The sequence below is a fragment of the Lissotriton vulgaris genome, chromosome 4_1 (assembly GCF_964263255.1).
Source record: "Lissotriton vulgaris chromosome 4_1, aLisVul1.2, whole genome shotgun sequence".
Taxonomy (NCBI): domain Eukaryota; kingdom Metazoa; phylum Chordata; class Amphibia; order Caudata; family Salamandridae; genus Lissotriton; species Lissotriton vulgaris.
The window spans coordinates 1615958122-1615978252 of NC_141691.1; the positions used below are offsets into that span (position 1 = coordinate 1615958122).

At 45.2% G+C, this 20131-nt stretch overlaps 1 protein-coding gene across 1 annotated transcript in view; it reads left to right on the plus strand.

Annotated features, from left to right (window-relative positions):
- The window catches only part of TERF1 (telomeric repeat binding factor 1), a 337355-nt gene that overhangs the window by 119934 nt on the left and 197290 nt on the right, over positions 1-20131 (plus strand). Inside the window, exons 3-4 of the mRNA XM_086965882.1 lie at positions 9996-10126; positions 12051-12137. Coding sequence (XP_086822008.1) covers positions 9996-10126; positions 12051-12137 — 218 coding nt within the window. The remainder of the gene's footprint in view (positions 1-9995; positions 10127-12050; positions 12138-20131) is intronic.

Genomic DNA, 20131 nt, shown 5'->3' on the forward strand with positions numbered 1-20131 from the left:
AAGTAAGAACTTTTGTGGCATTTTTTCACTTTGAGAGGCATGACATTGGTAGTAGATATGAGACCCTGACCATTTTCTCTGTTGCTTGAACATCCCCTGAAGGCCGTGAATATTTGGGGATCTGGCTGAAAAAATCAGCACCTTTCCCATGACAGGCAGTTAGATACTTCGGAGTTGCGTAGACACAAAAGTACCTGGAGAAAAGAATACTTTCCGTCCACTAGAATGGTTTGTTTCTTGAATCCAGTCTGTGACTGACCGCTGAGCAAATCCTTCTCTTTTGAACACTGACATCCTGTATTTTCATATTGTTTGATGATTTTTTTTTTTTTTTTGTAAGACTTTATTGGCCGTTGTCAATTACACAATACATCATTCGCGTGTTCAAATATCAGTTGCCACGCCATAGTCATTTCGGTGTTTGTAATACACAGCTATTTAGCCGACAACCTTCCGGTCCGGCAGCATTCAAGTATATTGTGTTCGAGACATTCCATCAATAGATAAAGAAATCCATTGTCTTACTTTTATCATTTTTTCTGAACAAAACCACAGACTCATTAGGAATAGTAAACAATATAACAAGTTATCTTTATACAATCTAACGTTCATATCAGTGGGTTTTCCCTATGTACTATACTATTCCTTTCTAGCGAGCTTCTGAACATCCCCTCTCTCAAGCCCGTATCCCTCCCATTATTCCGTCAACGGGTATTTATCAATCTACCAATTCATTCTCCTCATCGGAGCGGTCATCTTCCTCTTCCGGTAAAGGCTCACACAGATCACCCCTATACTTATTCCAAGGCAACCATATCCTGTTCCATTTGCGAGGGTTGGCTCTTATCTTATAAACCGCTCGCTCGGTCACCATCAACCTATCCATGTGTTTGCACCATTGTGCCGACGTCGGTGCGTCCGCTGCCCCCCATTTCTGCGCTATGTCACGCTTGGCCGCCATCGTTCCTATCGTCACCCACAGTTGCCCCTGTCATGTTAGATCAGTCTTCCCCCATACATTCAACAAACAGACCCTCGGGTCTGGTGTGAGCGACACTTCTAGTGCTTGAGAAATGGTCCTCATAATGCGTTTCCAGTATTCACTAAAAATCGGGCATCCCCAGAGTGTGAGCAGCAGTGTCCCTTCCTCTCCACAGCCTCTCAGACAATTTGGATGATCAGTCCTATGTATTCTGTATAGGGTAGTTCTGGTATAGTACACTGTGCAGTATTTTGAATTGTATCAGTCGAAAACGGGCCGACACTCCTGCCTCCCGCGGGGACACCAATGCGGCATTCCAGTCTGTTTCGTCCATTTCCCCTAACTCCTCCTCTCATTTATCTCGTAGTTTAGTTAATGGATCAGGTAGGTTGTTTAGCAGCTTTCGATAAGTGAGTGATGTAGCCCCCGTCTGCATATAATCAGTGAGTAGGCGGTCCTCCAACAGCCACGATTCGGGGACCTTTGTCCCCGGCTCGATGGCTGCCATTAATGCATGTCTTATCTGTATATACCTATAGGTCTCAGTAGGTCCTAGGTCATATTGTTGTTGTAAGAGTGAGAATGGGATCATGCCAGTACTAGTCCATAAGTCTCCCACTGTGGAAATTCCTATATTGTCCCATTGGGTGAATCCCTTGCTATATCTCAGACATCCCAGTGATTTAGTATCCCACAAAGGTGTAAGTTTAGTTATTACATCCCCCCACTTCAGTCTAGTCTGTGCCTTGTGCCAAAGTATTACTGTATGTTTTTCGTCGGGCCCATCAGTTTTGTCATTAGACTTTTATTATATAATGGCGCCAACAGACTGTGTGTGCCTAGCTGTGTTCTGCCCGCCAAATAAGCTGGGTCTTCTTGTGGTGCGTGGATCCATTGGTTTATCACCTTGAGTTGGGATGCCCAGTAGTACAACTGTATATTCGGCAGTGCTATCCCACCGTCATACCACCCACGGTTGAGTTTTATATGTGCCAACCGAGCCGGGCGTTCTCCCCATAGCAAACCTGAAAGTACTGCTGTCACCTTTTTAAAATATGAGGGTGGAACTAGGGTTGGCATATTCTCCAATACATACAAAAAACACGGAAGTGCTTTCATTTTAAACAGAGCCGCCCTACCTAAAAGTGTTAATGGTAAATTTGTCCAGTACCTTGCATCTGCCTTTAAGCGAGTGAGTGGAGGTAACAGGTTTTGAGTAAAATGGACCAAGGCATCTCTGGCGACGTAGATTCCGAAGTATTTAAACGAGGAGTCTGCAATTGTCAACGGGCAGTCGCTGGGTAGATGTGGCAGAGGACCTTTTAGTTCATAAATGACCGATTTCGACCAATTTATGGTGTAGCCAGAGTGGATACCATGTGTATTGCATAAATCTAGTAATATAGGGATGCCAGCGGCTGGGTCGGACAGGTATATTAACATGTCATCAGCGTAGAGGGAGACTCTGTCTTCCCAGTGTTCCCCCCCAACTCACCCCCTTCAGCAATGGAGTGTCTCTAATGACAGTTGCTAGTGGCTCCAGGACGAACGCAAACAGCAAGGGGGTGAGCGGGCAGCCCTGTCTCGTTCCTCTGACCAACGGTATTTCACGTGAAATGTGTCCATTGGCCGCCACATGCGCGACAGGTTCTGTGTATAGGAGTTTTATCCACGCGATAAAGTTAGGGCCGAAGCCCATGTGTGCCAGGACTGCGAAGAGGTACGGCCACTCCACTAAGTCGAACGCCATCCTGGCGTCTAGTGATAGAATGACTGCTGGTTCCGTCAATAGGGGGGTCTGCGCCAGTGCGCCATGTACTCGTCGGAGGTTCAGCGCCGTGCTCCTATGGGGCATAAAACCGGATTGGTCTGGATGGATTAGTCGGGATAGGTGAGGCATCAATCTAGTTGCCAATGTTTTCGCCAATATCTTGGCTTCCGCATTGAGCAACGAGATTGGGCGGTACGATGTACACTCAGCGGGAGGCTTTCCCGGTTTCGGGATGGCAACTACTGTTGCCATCCGTTGATCCAGAGGCAGTATCCCTCGCTCCAGGCTATCTTTGTACATGGCCAGTAACGGCCCACTCAGTGTGTCCGCCATCGTTTGGTACCACTCAACCAGGATACCGTTGGGGCCTACTGCTTTCCCTGTGTGTAGTGTGTTGATTGCTGCCTGTATCTCTTGTATCGTCAGGTCCGCCTCCAGTTCATCCACTGCATCTTGGGGTAAAGTCGGGTGTGCACCGTTTGGAGGGCCAGCGTCGCAGCACTCGACGCGACTTCCCTTTCCGGAGTATATACTCCCTGAAAGTGGTCCGCGAGGATATCAATTATTTCCGATGGGTGCGAATGCAGCTTCCCACTCGGGTCTGCCAATTGTAGTATGGTCCTGCTACCCTCTTTTTTCTTATCCAACCACGCCAGTAGTTTACTGGCCTTATCACCTATGTCGTATACTCTAGTTGCCGTTGCTGTTATATTCTCAATTGTTTGCTGCCGCACATGATCAGTATGCGCTTGTTGACATAGAGTAAGTGTGTGTAGTGCGTCCTCTGTTGGGTGCTCCATGTGTGCCGCGTTTGCTTCTTCAAGGTTCAGTTCTAGCTCCCGCAATTCCCGTTGCAGCGTGCGCTTATGCCCTGTTATCGTTGTAATGGCATGACCTCTCAGCACTGTTTTATATGCTTCCCATAGGGTAGTGGGGGATGATACCGAGCCAGTGTTCTCTACTAAGTAATGCTGGGTCGCCTTTTTCAATTCTTTCCGGACATGTGGTATCTTAATATAACCCGTATAGATAGGGTACAGCCGTTTGCGAACCCTTCCTGAACTCGAGAGGTTTAGTGTGAGGGGGGAGTGGTTCGAGATACCCCTGGGCCTAATCTGTACGTCACTAATTGTAAGGTGACCGTCCCCCAGTGTGAGAAAGTAATCTATGCGGGACAGACTATTATGAGTTGCAGAGTAGTAAGTGTACTGGCGGCCCTCGGGGTTGAGGTGCCGCCAAACATCCAACAGCCCTTGCGCCTCGATGAAGTCGTGAAAACTTGACGGGCCAGGCGTGTGTGCTCGGGTCGGGAACCTATCTTGTGTGTTGTGCGCCACTGCGTTGAAATCCCCTCCCACTACTAGGTCACCTTCCGGAAGATCTAACAGTAATTTCCCCAACTCGGGTAGAGTAGTTGCATGCAATGCTGGAGTAATATACACAGAGACAATGTTGAGTGGTTTGCCTTCCCATTGCCCAATTGCCACTGCAGAACGGCCATACTCATCGGTTCTCGTGGAATGCAGTATAAAGCGAGACGCCTTTCTCATTAGAATGCCTGTTCCACGAGACCCGGAGGTAAAGTCAGAGTGCACTACCATACTATATCCATGTCTGTCCATTGCTTTGCTCGCCGTCCCCACTAGGTGTGTCTCCTGAAGAAGGATTAGATCCGGATTCAGTCATTTTTTTTTTTTTTTTTTTGGTGAACCTTTATTTGCAGCAACCATAGTTACAGGTATGGGCCTACAACCATCACGGCCGGCCGCTAGACAAATTCGAAACTTTTCAAGTGAGTGATATAGGTAAAGCAATACAAAGGCCAGGATAATATAACAGCAGCACTTGAGTTGGAAGTAGGCACGATAGTATGGAATCAGAACGTAAGAGGTTCATTTTCAAATAGGGAGAAAAAAGAAGAAAAAAGACAAACAAAGAAAAAGAGACGTACAGTCGCGCCCAGTCTCGTGGTAGAAGACAAATCAGGATATTTGAATCAGTAGCAACACAGGGGGGGGCGGGAGGGGGGGGGGTACCAGGAAGTAAATTATAGAAAACAGGAGCGGTAGAAGCACGATCCCATCATTAACGGGCCCAAACCCCACCCCTCAACCTCAAACACCCCACAAGGACACGGATGACGACGACATGAAAAGAAAAGAAAGACTAAAGGGCCATAGAAACAAATACTAAACTATCACCCATCCCCCAACCCCCCACCCTGCACACCCTCAGAAGGCCATGGCCTACCCGCATGCCTGTCGCCCTAATAGAACCCGAAATATAGAACGATAGGGAAAAGGAAGGAAAATAAAAGAAGTAAATAGGCAGGAGGAGGGCCCTCATCGCGCCGCCCGGCCCCGCTCCGCATCTCACACAGCATGAAGTCCCATGAAGGCATTGACACCATAAGAAGTACAGCAAATCCCAAACGCTAAGGCAATTAAATGTCAACCAAAAACACCAGCTGAATCATTCGTCAGTGATGAAACATGTAGAATGGAGGCCACTTCATCCCTGACCTTGTCTGGCAGTAGTCTCACCGGAAGGTCTCTCATTAACCAATACGAAACAAAGTCCCAAGGGTCCGAGCAGAATGGAGGGGCCCAGACGTGGCGGAGCCATGAAACAGTGCGATAGTACGAATCCATACAAAAATAGACAGTGAAGAGCAGGGAACAGCAACTCCGGTTTCACAAACATCGCAAGGCTGGTAATAAAGAACAGCTTCCAGGAGAGGAGAGACAAACAGCCCGGCCACCGCCTCGATACATCCCCGCCAGTCCAAGGAGTAGAACAGTGCTCTGTCCCCATCCACCAGCAAAGCACATGTCCCAAGGATGCAGACAAACGAGCATTCAGAACGGTCCGCACGGGCACAGGGACCCGAATTCCAAACGGCCCAAGGTGCACACGAGGGTCCGGAACCTCTTCCATGGGGACAGCCGCAAGTGCAGCGACCGACTCCTGGGACAGAACCACAGCCACCATAAATGACGAAACAACAATAGCGTCCAGCCTTGTACCCAGATAACAAACAAGGCGGCCAATGTTTTCGTGCAGATCTGTTAGGGCAGCCAACACGTCCCATGGCGTAAACTCCGTCGCGCAGTCCGGCCCCATCTCTGGAACAATCGCCCGACCTGGATGCAAACCGTGAAGAATGGCACCAGCCGCCATTTTGAACCAAGCGATCACGCCCTCCGTCACCACAGTCAGGGACCAGGCCGCACCGTGGAGGCACCGCAGGAGTATCCCCAGGGCAAACAAACTGTGGGGCAGGGTCCAGAAGGGAGAGCCACCACCAATGTCAGGGGCGATCCTTGGCTATATCCGGGCAGCACAAATTGGGGAGGGGGGGGACGGAAGGCAAAGGCCCCCTCCGATTCCACGCCACCACACAACCCCCACAGGTCCCCTTCAAGTGGCTCAGGATGTTACCGCGGGCAACGGTCTTTCAGGTCATTGGCCCTCACAGGCGAGTACCCGGCCGCCATCAATGGCCGTCGGCGCCGCTTCTGTTGCCGGAGGCCCCGCCTAGTCAACGCCCCGGTCTCAGCATCGCGCAGGCCGCGAAATGGCCGGGGACTATTCTCAGGATCGGCGGCACGGAGGAGCTCCAGACGTAGATGGTAGGTGTTCTGTTTATTTCTTTCATCGAAATATGCCGTCATGAGTCGGGATATGTAGCAGGATAGTCGTGTTGGGCGAAAGGGCTCACGGAGCCGAGCGGCTATGCGGCCATTTCGGGTGCCCGCTTGGCTCCTCCCCTCGGATTCAGTCTTTTAATACCCTGTAGGACCAACCCTCTTTATCTTGTCTCCTAGACCCCTCACATTCCAGGACATCAATTGTAATGGAGTTACCGGACCTGGGCACGCGCTCCCATTTATAGTAGTTGGTTGTATGTTGTGTGCCATTGCATATCCACTAGGTCTAACCTGTTCACTTCAGTATCTATTTGCCATAGTGTTCGGTATTTACCCATCTGAGTGTCCGATTCGTCGTGCTGCACATTATTTCCTTGAGTCAAACAAAACAAACAAGAAGAAACCCCCCTATACCTCGAACAACCCCCCTCCCTGCCCCCCTGCTATACGGACATAAAACCGCCCGCCCCCCCAACTTAGCAGAGTGCCTGTCCCATTCCCCACACCAAATACTTGCTCGTGGGGGTGAAGATTCTCCGGAGCCGGCGGCCTCTCATACACTCCTCGGAAGCCCTCAGCCCAGTGTCCTGTAGCCAACCTTCAGGCAGATCGCAAGGTATAAGGCCAAGTCTTTGATTGTCCTCCAGGAGATTAGTGTTCTTTGCTGGCGCCATCGTCCATTATATCCCCGTCTTGTGAGAGTTCTTCCTCCGTTCTGTGAGACGTTTGTGAGCCCTCCGGAAGTCCCGTGCTTTTGTTCTTTTTTGATCTGTTCGATCTGCGGGGCTGTGTTGCCGGTCTCCATCCATCGAGCCAGTCTCTCGCTAATTCCGGAGTGTCAAAAAACCAAGTCTTATTGTCTGATACCACTCTCAATTTAGCTGGGAAAAGCATGGAGTAAGGGATCTCTCTCGCTCTTAGTTCCTTCTTGACCTCCAGAAACGTCCTCCTGCGGTGCGCAACTTCTGCCATATAGTCTGGAAAAAAGGCCAGTGTGGAGTTGAGGATCTTCACCGGAGGGGACACTCTAGCCGCCTGCAAAATGGCGTCTCTATCACGGAAGTTGAAGAGACGGGCCAAGATGGGTCTTGGGTTCGCGCCTTGCTTAGGTTTACCACCCGGTACTCGATGCACTCTTTCCACGGAGAAAAAGGCAGATAGTCCCTTTGGTTGGAGCTCTTTTTTAATCGGGTTCTCCACATATAGGTCTGTTGCTCTATTGCCTTCAGATTCCGGTACACCAAGAATTCTTATGTTATTCCTTCTCGAGCGACCTTCCTGATCGTCCAGTTTCTCACGCAGTGCTTTGTTTTCCACCGCCATTTGTTGCATTGCCGTTTGAAGCTCGGAGACGTCTTCCACTAGGGACTTCGTGACCACCTCCATCGATTTCACTTTTTCGGACATTTTTTGAAAGTCGGCACGGATCAATGTGATTTCAGTAGATATTGAGCCCACCGTGGCCTGTACTTGAGTTAGCGCTCTCATGATATCTTCCAGAGTTGTCTTCTGCGTGTTCGTCCCTTCCGCCATCTTGCCGGCTGGGGCCGACGGGGAGGATGACGCTCCACCACTGGCAAATCTATCAATACGGGTCTGCGTAGTGCCTCCCCTTGTGTTTTTTCCCAGCCATTCTTGCCCTGTCGTACTCCCAGATTCTTGCAGGTTACGTCTCCCAGTCTTCCGGGGTTCTGTGGATTCTGGCGTGCAACTGGTCTTCACCTTTCTCTTTGCATGGACAGTAGGCCCATACCAACCGTTACGTGCAGGTTCTCGCAGTGTGTAGCTCGGCAAGTTCCTGAGCCAGTCGGGAGCAGGTACTATAAGGCCAGAGGTCCCACTTTCAAAAGGTCGATCTTGGTATTGTGGCGATGATGTTCAGAGGCGGCTGATTCACTGAACACTACGTGTTAAAATGGCGGACCGACCCTTTGTTCTTATTTGGTTTCGGTTTCACCAGTCCGTCGTCTGAAAGAATTCTTTTCTGATCGCATTTGGTTTGTCCTTTTATATGTTGCAGAGTCTAATCATAACTGCTCGAGCAATCCTCGTTGTTATCGAGCCCTTGACCAACTTTTTGGACCGTGGTCGTGCGTTTCCGGTCGGGGTCGAACCGAGTTGCCCTCGCTCCTTCTCGGACAATCATTCAGGATAGGTCCCGGCTTGTTGTGGTCTTCCAGGCCTCAGGGTCGCCACGACATAAGTTTCGTCTCCGGTGTCGGACAGTTTTCAAAGTTGCTGCCCTCGGTTCCGCCCGGTCCTAGGCTTCGGGACCCTCCGTTAGAGTATCTTTCCTGCACGGATAAGTGGTCGGATATTAGGAGAGGCCGTCCGATCTACGGAGCTCCTCTTTTAGGCTGCTGCCATGCTCGGCTGCTAGCCACGCCCCCCTATATTGTTTGATGTTTGACTAACGATTTCTTATCAATATCGAAAAGATAAATAAAACCCAAAGTTAAGGTACTGGGACCACAAGCTTGGGTGACCTCTGCAGCTGTTGGAATTCTTTCTTGCACTCGGAGTGCCCTCCCAAAAACAAAGTACTTTATAATCAATAGTAACAGATGGGTCTATGACATGAATCGCAGCTCACTGGGACTATTTGTCAGTTCAAGGGATATAGCAACATGTTGTAGCAAGGAGTGCTACATCCAACCCTCCCTTTCCTTTTTTCCCTTCAGTAGAATCAAACAGTCCTGAAGCAGCATCATATGTTGTCTTAAGAAGGATGGAACAAGATCTCCAAGCCTCTTTAAGGCGGCTCAAACGGCCTGGCATTGACTCATGACCTGGGAAAGGCAGTTTACCCCAATTCCCTTAGCAACAGTTGAAAAGGTGAGAGCAAGTGCCCTATGTATGTCTCTCTCACAAGATCACAGAATGTCTTTCTACAACTTAGGTCTGTAGTGCACTTTCAGTCTGTTCAGTACTTCCACAAATATACATAGTTGCAGTGGGGGAAAAAAATCAAAGACACACCTGATCACATGCATGGCCCTTTAACACAGAGTCGGTTAGAGTAATTCAAAGTGTACATTGTTTTTCCAGGACACAGAGCAGTCTATTAATTTTAATATAGGATGGCAAGATAAAATACAACCGTTATACAGATAACCATGAAGTACAAAGAGTACATCTGTATAGATGTACTGTGACACAAAAGAGGTGTCCGTTTGTTGCTCATTAGTGCAACATTACAGAGCAACCTGTTGGTAAGGTTCCTATTTGCCTTTGAACCCAGCTAAAAAGAACGTAATTATTTAACAAAACACTGATACAGACACTGGAAAGCAATAGTAGTGGGAATGTCTGGGCAGCGCTAAAGGCGATATTGGGGGTGAGCCTTAAGAGTGGCAGGAAAAAACTACATCAATTTCCCTATAGGTACATACTGATTATCAAATTGTATGTTGCCGTTTTTGGTGTATTTGTATTTTTTGTGTGTATTATGATGGTATTTGCATTTTTTTAACACAACTGTATCCAATTAGGTATATTAGGCTAGATGTAAATCGCATTGAAGAAAACATATAAATTGAAAAATAGTTGGGTAATGATTGTGTTGTTGTTATTTATGTTTTATGACTTTAAGACGCCCAGTTTGAAAAAGATGATAAAATAACACCTTTGGAAGCAGCTTCAATGATCTGGAAGTCCATAGAAGGAGAGCCAGGAAGCTTTGGAAATCTGCATGAAGAAATTCAGCTTCTGGTTCAAGTTCAAGTATGTATGCATAACAAAAGCAGCATTTTATTCTTGTGGATTTTGATGCAGGTTTCTAAGTGATCTGTATACCAGTTTTCCTTTTTTCTAGGTACGGGGTTTCGAAAATTGCAGAAAGTGCAACTGTCACATATAGAGCTGTTTGCTACAGAATCAACTGCTTTCAATAAATTATTGTTTATTCCTTGAACAGCATGAATTTACAAACATTTTCTTGGAGGGTTTCATTTTTAATGTTAGAATATATTCAAATCCTGTTTGTGGGGTATGGCAAGCAGGAGGTACTGGGTCTCGGGCGTCGGGGTTCAGGTTACTTTCGTCTGACATCCGAGGGCCCATCCTATTATGACTCCGCAAAGTGCAGCCCCTTAAGCATATGGCTGTCACTGTTAGTGATAGCAAAAAGTCACAGGTTTCTCAGACAAGTTGTGTGGGGGTAGGAGGTGAGCTCAGCACTGAACAAATGCAGGCTAGTATAATACATGATTGTCAGACCCAGTGCTTGAATTTTAAGAAGAAAAGTATTTCAATTATTCAAATACAACACATATGAAAATGTTAACAATGCAATTTAGTGTTGAGCTTCCTTTTATTTTTCGCCGTCCTCACCTTATGTATCAGGTGGTTGCCACCTTGTATAATACCTTGCATGATTAGGCTCGTGTGCAGAATACCCCCATACTTCTGTTATTCCGCACCTTTTTTTCCAGTTCAATGTTTCTTACCCACAAGTCTCTTGATCTGTGCCTGGTCAGCACTTTGAGGCCACTGCCTTGCTCCTCCTCTTTCAGCTGAGCACACGTCCGCAGTTCTTCTTGACTTCCTTAGCAGCCAAATCAGTGATAATGTGACAGATCTGGCTATCAGATGGCTACTTAGGAAGGGGTGAATCTTTCAGGGCTGGTCTGGTGGGTTCTCTGTCGCCATGCTTTGGCCCACCTGGCCTGTATAGGTGTAGCCAAGCAAAGGATGGGCTTGAGCCGGAGTTAAGACCTTGCACAGAGCTCACTTGCTGAATGGGGACCACAGGTCATATCGGATCTATTAAATACCCTGCTGAACAGCTAAGGGCAAACGTACTGCACTACTGATGAATCTCCTCTACACTGTCCAAACTGTTTCTCATCTCTAAAGGTTAGCTGTTCTTCATCCCAGAATATAATCACTTGTCATTAATAGAGAGGTAATTAAATGTGTAATTTGAATATCACAACAATCTTATTTGATGCTGAGCAAACAATATAAAAGTATCAATTGAAATGGTTCAAATCCCTAAAACTATTTATTATTATTATTATTTTATTATTATGGAATTTTGTAAAGCGCATGGTTACGCGCCCCGGCGTGTCCCCGCGCGGACACTTAAGATAGAGTCCATCGCAGAGAGTCTTCAAGTGTCATAATGTATCAAAATTCTTCTTCTTTATTCAAATTCTTTTCTCAAAAAAATCAGCCAATGCGTTTCGCTCTCTGAGCCTCACCAGGGCTCACAATATACTTAGTTCACATATCCATTAGAAATTACGAAAATTGCCATAAGAGGGGTGTAATGTATGGCGTACCTGGCGAGGACTGTGAAAAAAGTCTTCATTATCTAACCATTAATGTCTGACCCACGTGGATCGACATATGAAGACTATGGGGCTTCTGGTCAGGAGCAGTTTTCCAACAGAGGAATGGATTTGTTATTGATATGTGAACTGAGTTGGCTCTCATACGATTGGAATAAATAGGTGACATTCTGAACATTGATGAAATTAGGTAAATCACCTGAGATAGTTGTGAAAATGAGAACATGGTATGTGGTTGAAGAACTTTAAAGGGGAAGAATTATAAAATGTATCAAGGTGTTTGCATGATAATACATAAATGCAATTTACATTTTAATAATTTTACTGTATTTATGTTTTTCTGAATTGTTCAGGCTGTTAGTGTTTGTATAGAGAAGGGCCAGTACAAGCAAGCGACGGAGGTCCTTGAAAGACTCTTTGGGAGAGAAGATTCAAATAAGGTAAATATGTTTAGTGGATTCATGTGTGCTACAATATTCAGATTTGCATCTCTTAGTAGCTTAGAATTTGCTTGTCAAGATTTAAAAACGAATGCTTCTCCACACACAATCATGTAAGGCATTTGCCCAGCCTGTGACCTTTCTCTATCCTTTTCTTCCATTACCTCTAAATCAGAGGTCCAGCACAAAGCATCATATTTAGGGTTTCTCGATATTCACTACGCAAATTTTGATTTAAAAAAAATTATTGTTGTGAAAAGTCACCCTCTTTCCTTCCCCTGATCCATGAGTAACAGCAGTGGTTATAAATCCAATGTCGTTTATGGAGGCTTGGAGTTATGCGTCTCTTTCCTCACTTACTGCCCAACAGCCACCATGAACAAACCTATCATAACTACATTCACCACAAGGTATTGAAGTCCATTATAAGCAATGACAATCCATATTCACATATTTAATCGTTCCTGCTCAGCCTCTCCCTTTTTCCTCACTGCTCCTTCACAATATAAGTAGTATTTCCCCTTTGAGCCTTTTATTTTGGGCTATCTGATGACTGCTTGTATTATTCTGGTGATTCTTAATCACATTTACTGCTATTTGTTGCCAGTCTGCGCGTGTGGTCTGGTTTTAGCCTAGGTGGCCCTATCTCGGCAATTCTGTGATGAGTGATGGGGTGCAGTGAGGATCGCCGGCCATTGGATGGAGAGCGAGTGCTCCTGCAACTTTTTCTCACTGCGTTAAAATCCTGCTGACAAGCACAATGGTAGCATGTGCACTTCAGAACTCTGTGGAATATCGGTTTGCTCACTTGCAGCATTTCAGACCCGCTCTTCCAAATTTCCATTTAGCCCTTGATGATATTAGCCAGCCTATAGCTTGACATTCCAGATTGAAGTCAGTAATGCCCCAGAACTGGGTATTTGTTTTGCCGTGACAATAATCGGGCTTACAGTACTGTTAGTATGTACCCACAGTGATATTTACCTTGAATACACTGAGGGCACTAGCTACCCATAGATTGGAGGGTGTTTGGGTGTCCCTTTCCTGTTGCACTATACTACTCTCTGTAATTGTCCTTGCCTTGGGTAAGTGGATATATTTTCTCACCAATTCCTCATCTTCAACATGTAAGGAGAGCATAATTGCTATGAGGAGAAAGGAGAACTCCTCACCTGGGTAGGCACTACTATACAGAGGGTGGTGAACGGTGTCTTGGTGACGGTGTCTTGGTTCCTTTCACTCAGAGAGAAGAGTTGACTCCACTTTGTGGAATCTTTGAACTCCCTCCTAGTACTTCTGGTGACAATGTCACAAAGAACTCTGGGCTTGTCCTGATAATTTTTACCTCTCTGGATTGCGAAGGGGATTTGAACAATGGGCTTTATCCTAGCAGACCTTAATGTCCATCTTCTGACCCAAAAAGGCAGAAGGAGAAGAACGGGCCCAACTATCAAAACCCCTACGGATATGTTTGACACGATTGCCCTCTGGATCTTGAAGGAGGTTCTTAAAGAGGAGCAGAGGGATTGAAAAATCTCAGGAAAGTTCCAATAAAACCAGATACTAGAGTTGCGATCTCCAAATCGGGGCCACTAGCACCATTTCCACTTGCTGTCTCCGTACCTGGGCCGAGAGGTGCATTATCATCTCAAATGGCAGCAAAGCGTACCCCTGCATCAGATGCCAGTTCTGGGGAAAAGCATTTGTGGCTACTGCTTCGGGTCCAGTTGCCAACTGAAGTACCTGCGGAGATTGAGGTCCAGGCGAGATGCGTAGAGCTCAACTGTAAATGGACATTATTTGGCCTGAAGGACCTGGAAGACCAACTGATGCAACTTCCAGAGGCTGGCATCCCTCAGGTAACAAGTGTTGTTCAGTTACTTAGTTGGATTTTCTCTGGAGGTGTTCCGTTATCACCAGGTCTTGGTTGTTGAGACCATAGTCCCAGAAGTTCCTGGCCAGGTTTGTGAGGGCTTTTGATCATGTACTTCCCAGATTGTTTATGTAGCACACTACTAGCACATTGCAAATTTTGAGTAGGACTCAGCATTTCACTTGGTTCTCTGTCCTACACCTGACCTTGAATGAGCCTGCCAACAGTTTGAGACAGTTGATGTGCAGGATTTTGTTGAGAGATGACAATCTTCCTCCTCTAGAGAATTGCTTACACTGTGCGCCGCTGCCAGTGGTGTCTGATTTTATGACTAGGTCCGGAAGGGAGCTGAATATCTCTCGACCGTTCCATGCTTCCATGTGGGCAAGCCACCACTGTATCTCTTCTCGGACTACCTCTTATAAATGGACTATCTGTGAGTATGTGAGCCTTATGCGGAAGGGAAAAGCCTTGAGCCGTTGCAGGGCTCATTATTATAGGGGACCTGGAAAAATGGCCTGGATCGAGGATGACATCGACCTACTACCCTCGCTATCTGCCTTAGGGAGGTGGATGGCTTGACTGCCGTCCGGCGCATTTTGTGTCTGGTCTTGCTGATCTTCTGCAAAGAGTTTGGCTCGAACCAAGTCCACCACAAAGCCCAGAAACACTAGAGACTAAGTAGGAATGAGGACCGACTTCTGCTGGTTGATTAATGAAGCCTAGTGACTCTAAAAGGGTTACTGCCATCTGAAGATGCACAGAGAGATTCTGGGGACACTGGTCTATTAGGAGGATGTCGCCCAAATAGACGATGAGGCGTGTGCTCTGAGGTATTCGACCACCATAAGCTTTACCTTGTTAAAGCACCATGGGACCATAGAGGAGAGTTATGTACTCGAAAGCCCTCCACTGTCATTGAAACTGGAGGAATCGAAATTTGCCTAGCTTAGTAACAGTAAGTTTCAATTCTATTAAGGACACGAAGGCGAGGATTATGCTTTTCTTCCTTCGCTTTTATTCTCTTACAAAAAACACAGCTGCCAGAAAAGCAGTAAAAATTACTTTTTCTTACAAAGAAAAACATAATTGATCTCACAAAACCAAGTAAGTCCAGTCCATAAACATCAACTCCCATAAGTCCCAGGGATAACACAGTAACGGAGTCCTTCCACACTGTCCACGACTCCTAGAAAGCTCCATGTAAAGATGAGGCGGAAGCAGGAATCAGTAGCAGGAGATTTATTCAGGAGAAAAGAGCCTTCCAGCTTGAGGGAAAGGCAGAGCAGCAGCAACTGCCAAAACAGGGAACACTGGGGAGGAATGTTCAATACATAGGAATCCAATCAGTGACCTCACAGCAGTACTGATCACCACACACCTCCCCCCTTTTATAAAAAAAACAATTTAGAGAACAAAGGAAACAATAAGGAAAAGAAAATCAGATGAAATCACGATATCTGTTAGGCTTAACAATTGCCCTAGAACTTTTCCTTAAACAATTACTGATATTGGCACCCGAATCTTCAACTGAGCCATTACCAACATTGAAATTCGATGGAGGAGCAGTTGCACGGGAAGGGTCTTTGGCAACCCGAGAAGTGCTCCACCAATTGCCATTAGACAGTTTGACAGCATTTTTGCGAACATCAACAACCTGTTGGGATTCAAGAAACTTTGAGAAACCTTTCTTGACAATGACAGGATTCTTAATTCTGACCCAGTCGCCAGCATGGATGTTGTGGGAAGACTTTTTTCCCGACTCCACATGGCAAGGCAGAGAACTAGAAGATTTTTTGTTGGCACACCCCCACACTTCTTCTAAATCACAGCCACGGTGGAGACTTTTGACCATCCAAAAAGGGAAAGCTTGAGAGCAAGCTTTTCTTCCTCTCATCAATTCGAAAGGAGAAAAACCCGTGGCCAGATGGGGAGAAATCCGATAAGACCATATAAGATCTTTTACAGCTTGAAAAATACAGTTGTTCGATCTGAAAGCAGCTTGCACACATTCAACAACAACTCTATTAAATCTCTCGGTTTTGCCATTGCTCTGGGGATGGTACAACGGAGTTCTAGTGTGTTTAATACAACAATTATTCAGGAAAACACCCATTTCCTTAGAAATGAATTGTACCCCGTTGTCGGTGAGAATTTCTTCCGGACAACCCTCCCTGAGGAAGATTCGCTTAGACAATCAAAACACTCCTAGAATTGGGAACATTGATGGGTTCGACTTCGACCCACCTGGAAAGATGATCAACAAGAACTAAAAAATATTTGGAGGTGTTGGGAAGGACATGGAACGGACCCAAAAAGTCCAGACCAATTTTTTGCCAGGCTCTAGCGGGAGGAGGAACAACAGAGTCACAAACACCTTCTAAAACTAGGACTTTGTCACTGGTGTTGCAACGCGAACAGAGTTTAATGGTTTCGACAATCTGGCTGTCCATCCTTGGCCACCAAAAATTCGATCTGACATTTCTTTTGGTAATGGTGGCTCCTAGATGTCCAGAATGTGCATCAGCAATAATCTTCTCCCTGTACACAGAAGGAGGAATGAATTTATCACCCCTAACAATTTTGCCATTTTCCAAAGAAAGTTCAGAATTAATTTTCCAGTAAATTTGAAGTTCAGGAGAAAGGGATTTTTCTTTGGGCCAACCCTTTTGTATGAAGGAGATAACATCTTTGAGAATGTCATCATTTTCAACAGCCTTGATCCAATCACATTCAGCAAAAGAAATAGAGCTTTGAGAAATATTGGCCACAAAACATTCCTCAATGTCAGTTTCACAATCATTTTCATCAGGTTCTTGTAAGGGTAACCTAGACAAACAGTCAGCCCGCTTGTTTTTACCACCCGGGATGTAGATGGCTTGGAAGTTGAATTCCAATAATTTGGTGGAAAGTCTAGCTAAACGTGCAGTGGTGCGATTGGTGTTTCTGCCTGACAAGATATCAACAAGGGGACGATGGTCAGTTTGGAGAATGAACGGTCTACCCCATAAGTAAGACTTGAATTTCTCAACACTCCAAGCGCAAGCAAGTAGTTCCTTCTCTATAACGGAATATTTTCTTTCGACAGGACGGAGAGTCCTGGAGGCAAATCCAACAGTAAATTCTTTACCATAGGCTACCTGAGAAAGAACAGCTCCTAAGCCATGTACGCAGGCATCAACAGTGACAACAGTTTCTCTATTGCCATTAAAAGGTTGAAGGGCAGGAGCGTTGGTAATGTGCTCTTTAATCAGTTGAAAACCCTTTTGACACTCCTCAGACCAGCTGAAAGTGGCACCCTTTTTCAATAAAAGTCTGAAACATTCAGTGGTCTTGGCATAATCTTTCATGAATTTTGAATAAAACTCACAAAGGCCAAGGAAGGACATGAGTTGCTCTCTGTTGGAAGGAGCAGGAGCTTCAATGATGCTTTTCACTAGACCTAATCTTGGCCTGATGCCATTTTCAGAAATGGTATGACCAAGATATTCTACTTCTCTGGTTTTGAAAACACACTTACTCTTCTGTAAAGTCACGCCTCTTTGTTCAAGAATATGGAAAACTTGGTCAATAACTTTGTCATGTTCACTCTCAGTTTGAGTGAAAATAAGAATATCATCTTGGAAGACGACTACATTGGAGAGTTCCTCAAACATTTCAGACATGATACGCTGAAAAACAGCGGCGGCAGAAGCCAACCCGAAAGGGAGGCGACGAAATTGGAAAAGACCATCAGGTGTAACGAAGGCAGTGAGGTGACGTGAGAGAGGATGCAACTCAATCTGGTGGTAAGCCGCCTTTAGATCAAATTTAGAAAACCAAGTGGATGACCCTACTCGTGCTATTAAGTCTTCAATACGAGGAAGGGGAAAGCCATCAACCCAGATAGCCTGATTGAGACTGCGTAAATCTACACACATCCTAAGGTCACCAGACCTTTTTCTAGCAAGAACAATGGGAGAAAGCCATAATGTCGATTCTACTTTCTCAATAATTCCTTGTTCGCATAATGATTTTAAATGTTTGGACAGATCCTCTCTGAAGCTGAGTGACACATTCCTAAGTCTGTGTTTAACTGGGGTAATGCCATCCTTGACTTTGATAAAGTGTTGAAAATTAGTAATTTTGCCCAAGCGATCTTCACAAACTTTTTTATATTTATGCTCCCACAGTTTGTCATCCACAATATTGCAAACAGGAGTAGAAGAGGAAGACATAGAACAAGGAATGTTGCATTCTTCGATAAATACAGGATTAGGTAAACCAGGTTTAATGGTAATACCAAATTCTGCTTGGTGAATGAGACCTAAGACATTGATGCCTCGCTTGGCAACATAAACCTTCCCTTTAATAAATTTTCCAAAAATGGAAATTTCGGCCCAGAAATAACCTAAAAGGTTAATTCTACTTCCTTCAAATGCTACGGAAAGAACATCAGGAGGAAGCAAATACTTGTCTTGCCAGAAGTGTGAATATTTTTCGTGTGAAACAATAGTGATGCGAGCACCGGTGTCAACCAGGAGTTGGACATGATGTTTTTCAATAATGGCATCAACTTCAGGATCAGGAACAGGAAAGGTATGACTAACAACATCATTGTCTTTCACAACAACTACATACTCTTGATTGGTCACATCACACTCCGGATATTCAGTTGAAAGCTCAAGGGAATTTAAGTCAGGGGAAGATTCATTCTCATTCATAACACAACGTACGTTACCTCTTCTACCTCTCATGCAGACCTTAGAAAAATGGCCATTTTTGCCACATTGACTGCATTGTGAATTGGCGGCAGGACAATTTTTAAAATTAGAAACATGGTAAGAAGAACCACATCTAAAGCAAAAAGTACTTTGACTGAATTGTCTATTGGGCATGAAAGGTCTTCTAGTACTGGAATTTCCCATTCTTCTAAAATAACCACGTGAATCACGAGGAACAAAATTGGAAGTCTTGAGAGGAGCAGGAGTTTTAGTGGAAACAGCACTGGAAATAGAAGTATTAGAGAGAGAAACTTCTAATTGTTTGGAATCCTCCAAAGATGTTTCAATACTTTTGGCTATATCAATAGCCTTATCAAGAGAAGGATCTTTGCAGGATAATAGTTTCCCTTGAATTTGTTTACAAGAACAACGAGCAACAAGTTGATCTCTAATAAGTTGGGAAGTGAAATTGTCAAATTCGCATTTAGAAGCAAGTATTTTTAAAGCAGTGACAAACGTATCAATACTTTCTTCAGGTTTATGAGCCCTGGTGAAGAATTTGTAACGGTGTACAACCATATTTTTAGTTTTGACAAAGTACTTGTCCAATTTAGCTATAGCTATGTCGAACTCATCAGGAGCTTCACCAGGGGGTGGAACGTAAGGAGGAAGATGGTCGAAAACGTTCTGGCCTTCTACACCAAGATGGTAATACATTAAGCTCTTTTTTCTTTCTGCACGATACCCAAGGCCGTCAATTGCACCTAAGTAGGCCATGAAAGATCTCAACCAAAGTTTCCACTCAAGAGGAGGATCTCCGGGAGTCTGAAGGAATGGAGCTGGAGGAGAAACACTTTGCATTGTGATATCTTCTATTTTCCCTTGAAATTGAAAAGTTTAAATCCAAGAAACAACCTGAAATAAAAAATGTAAATGAGAAAAGAGAAAAAGGAAAAAAAAACTGTGCACAATCGAGTGCAGAAACTGTGCACTTTAGTAAGACAACGATGATGTGCACACTATTATGCAAAAGTGGTGTGTTGATGCTGTGCACATCAGCGTGCAGATGCTGTGCACATCAGCGTGCAGACGTTGTGGATACTGTGCACGTCAGTGTGCATATGCTGTGCACATCAGCGTGTAAACGTTGGTAGAAGGAATAAATGCTGTGCGCATTAGATGCTGTGCGCATCAGCGTGCAAACGTTGGTAAAGGTAAAAGGAGTAAAAGCTGTGCGCATCAGCGCGAAGTTGAAGTTCTACTCATGTAATAGGAAAATGAATACTGAGCACATTAGCATGAAGAAAAGTAAATAATTTAAAATATGCTTAATTCAATGCTGTTCAGACCGCTGTGTGCACAAGCTGTGCACATCAGCGTAAATGAGTAAAGTTGCAGGAGACTGAGGCTTAATAGCT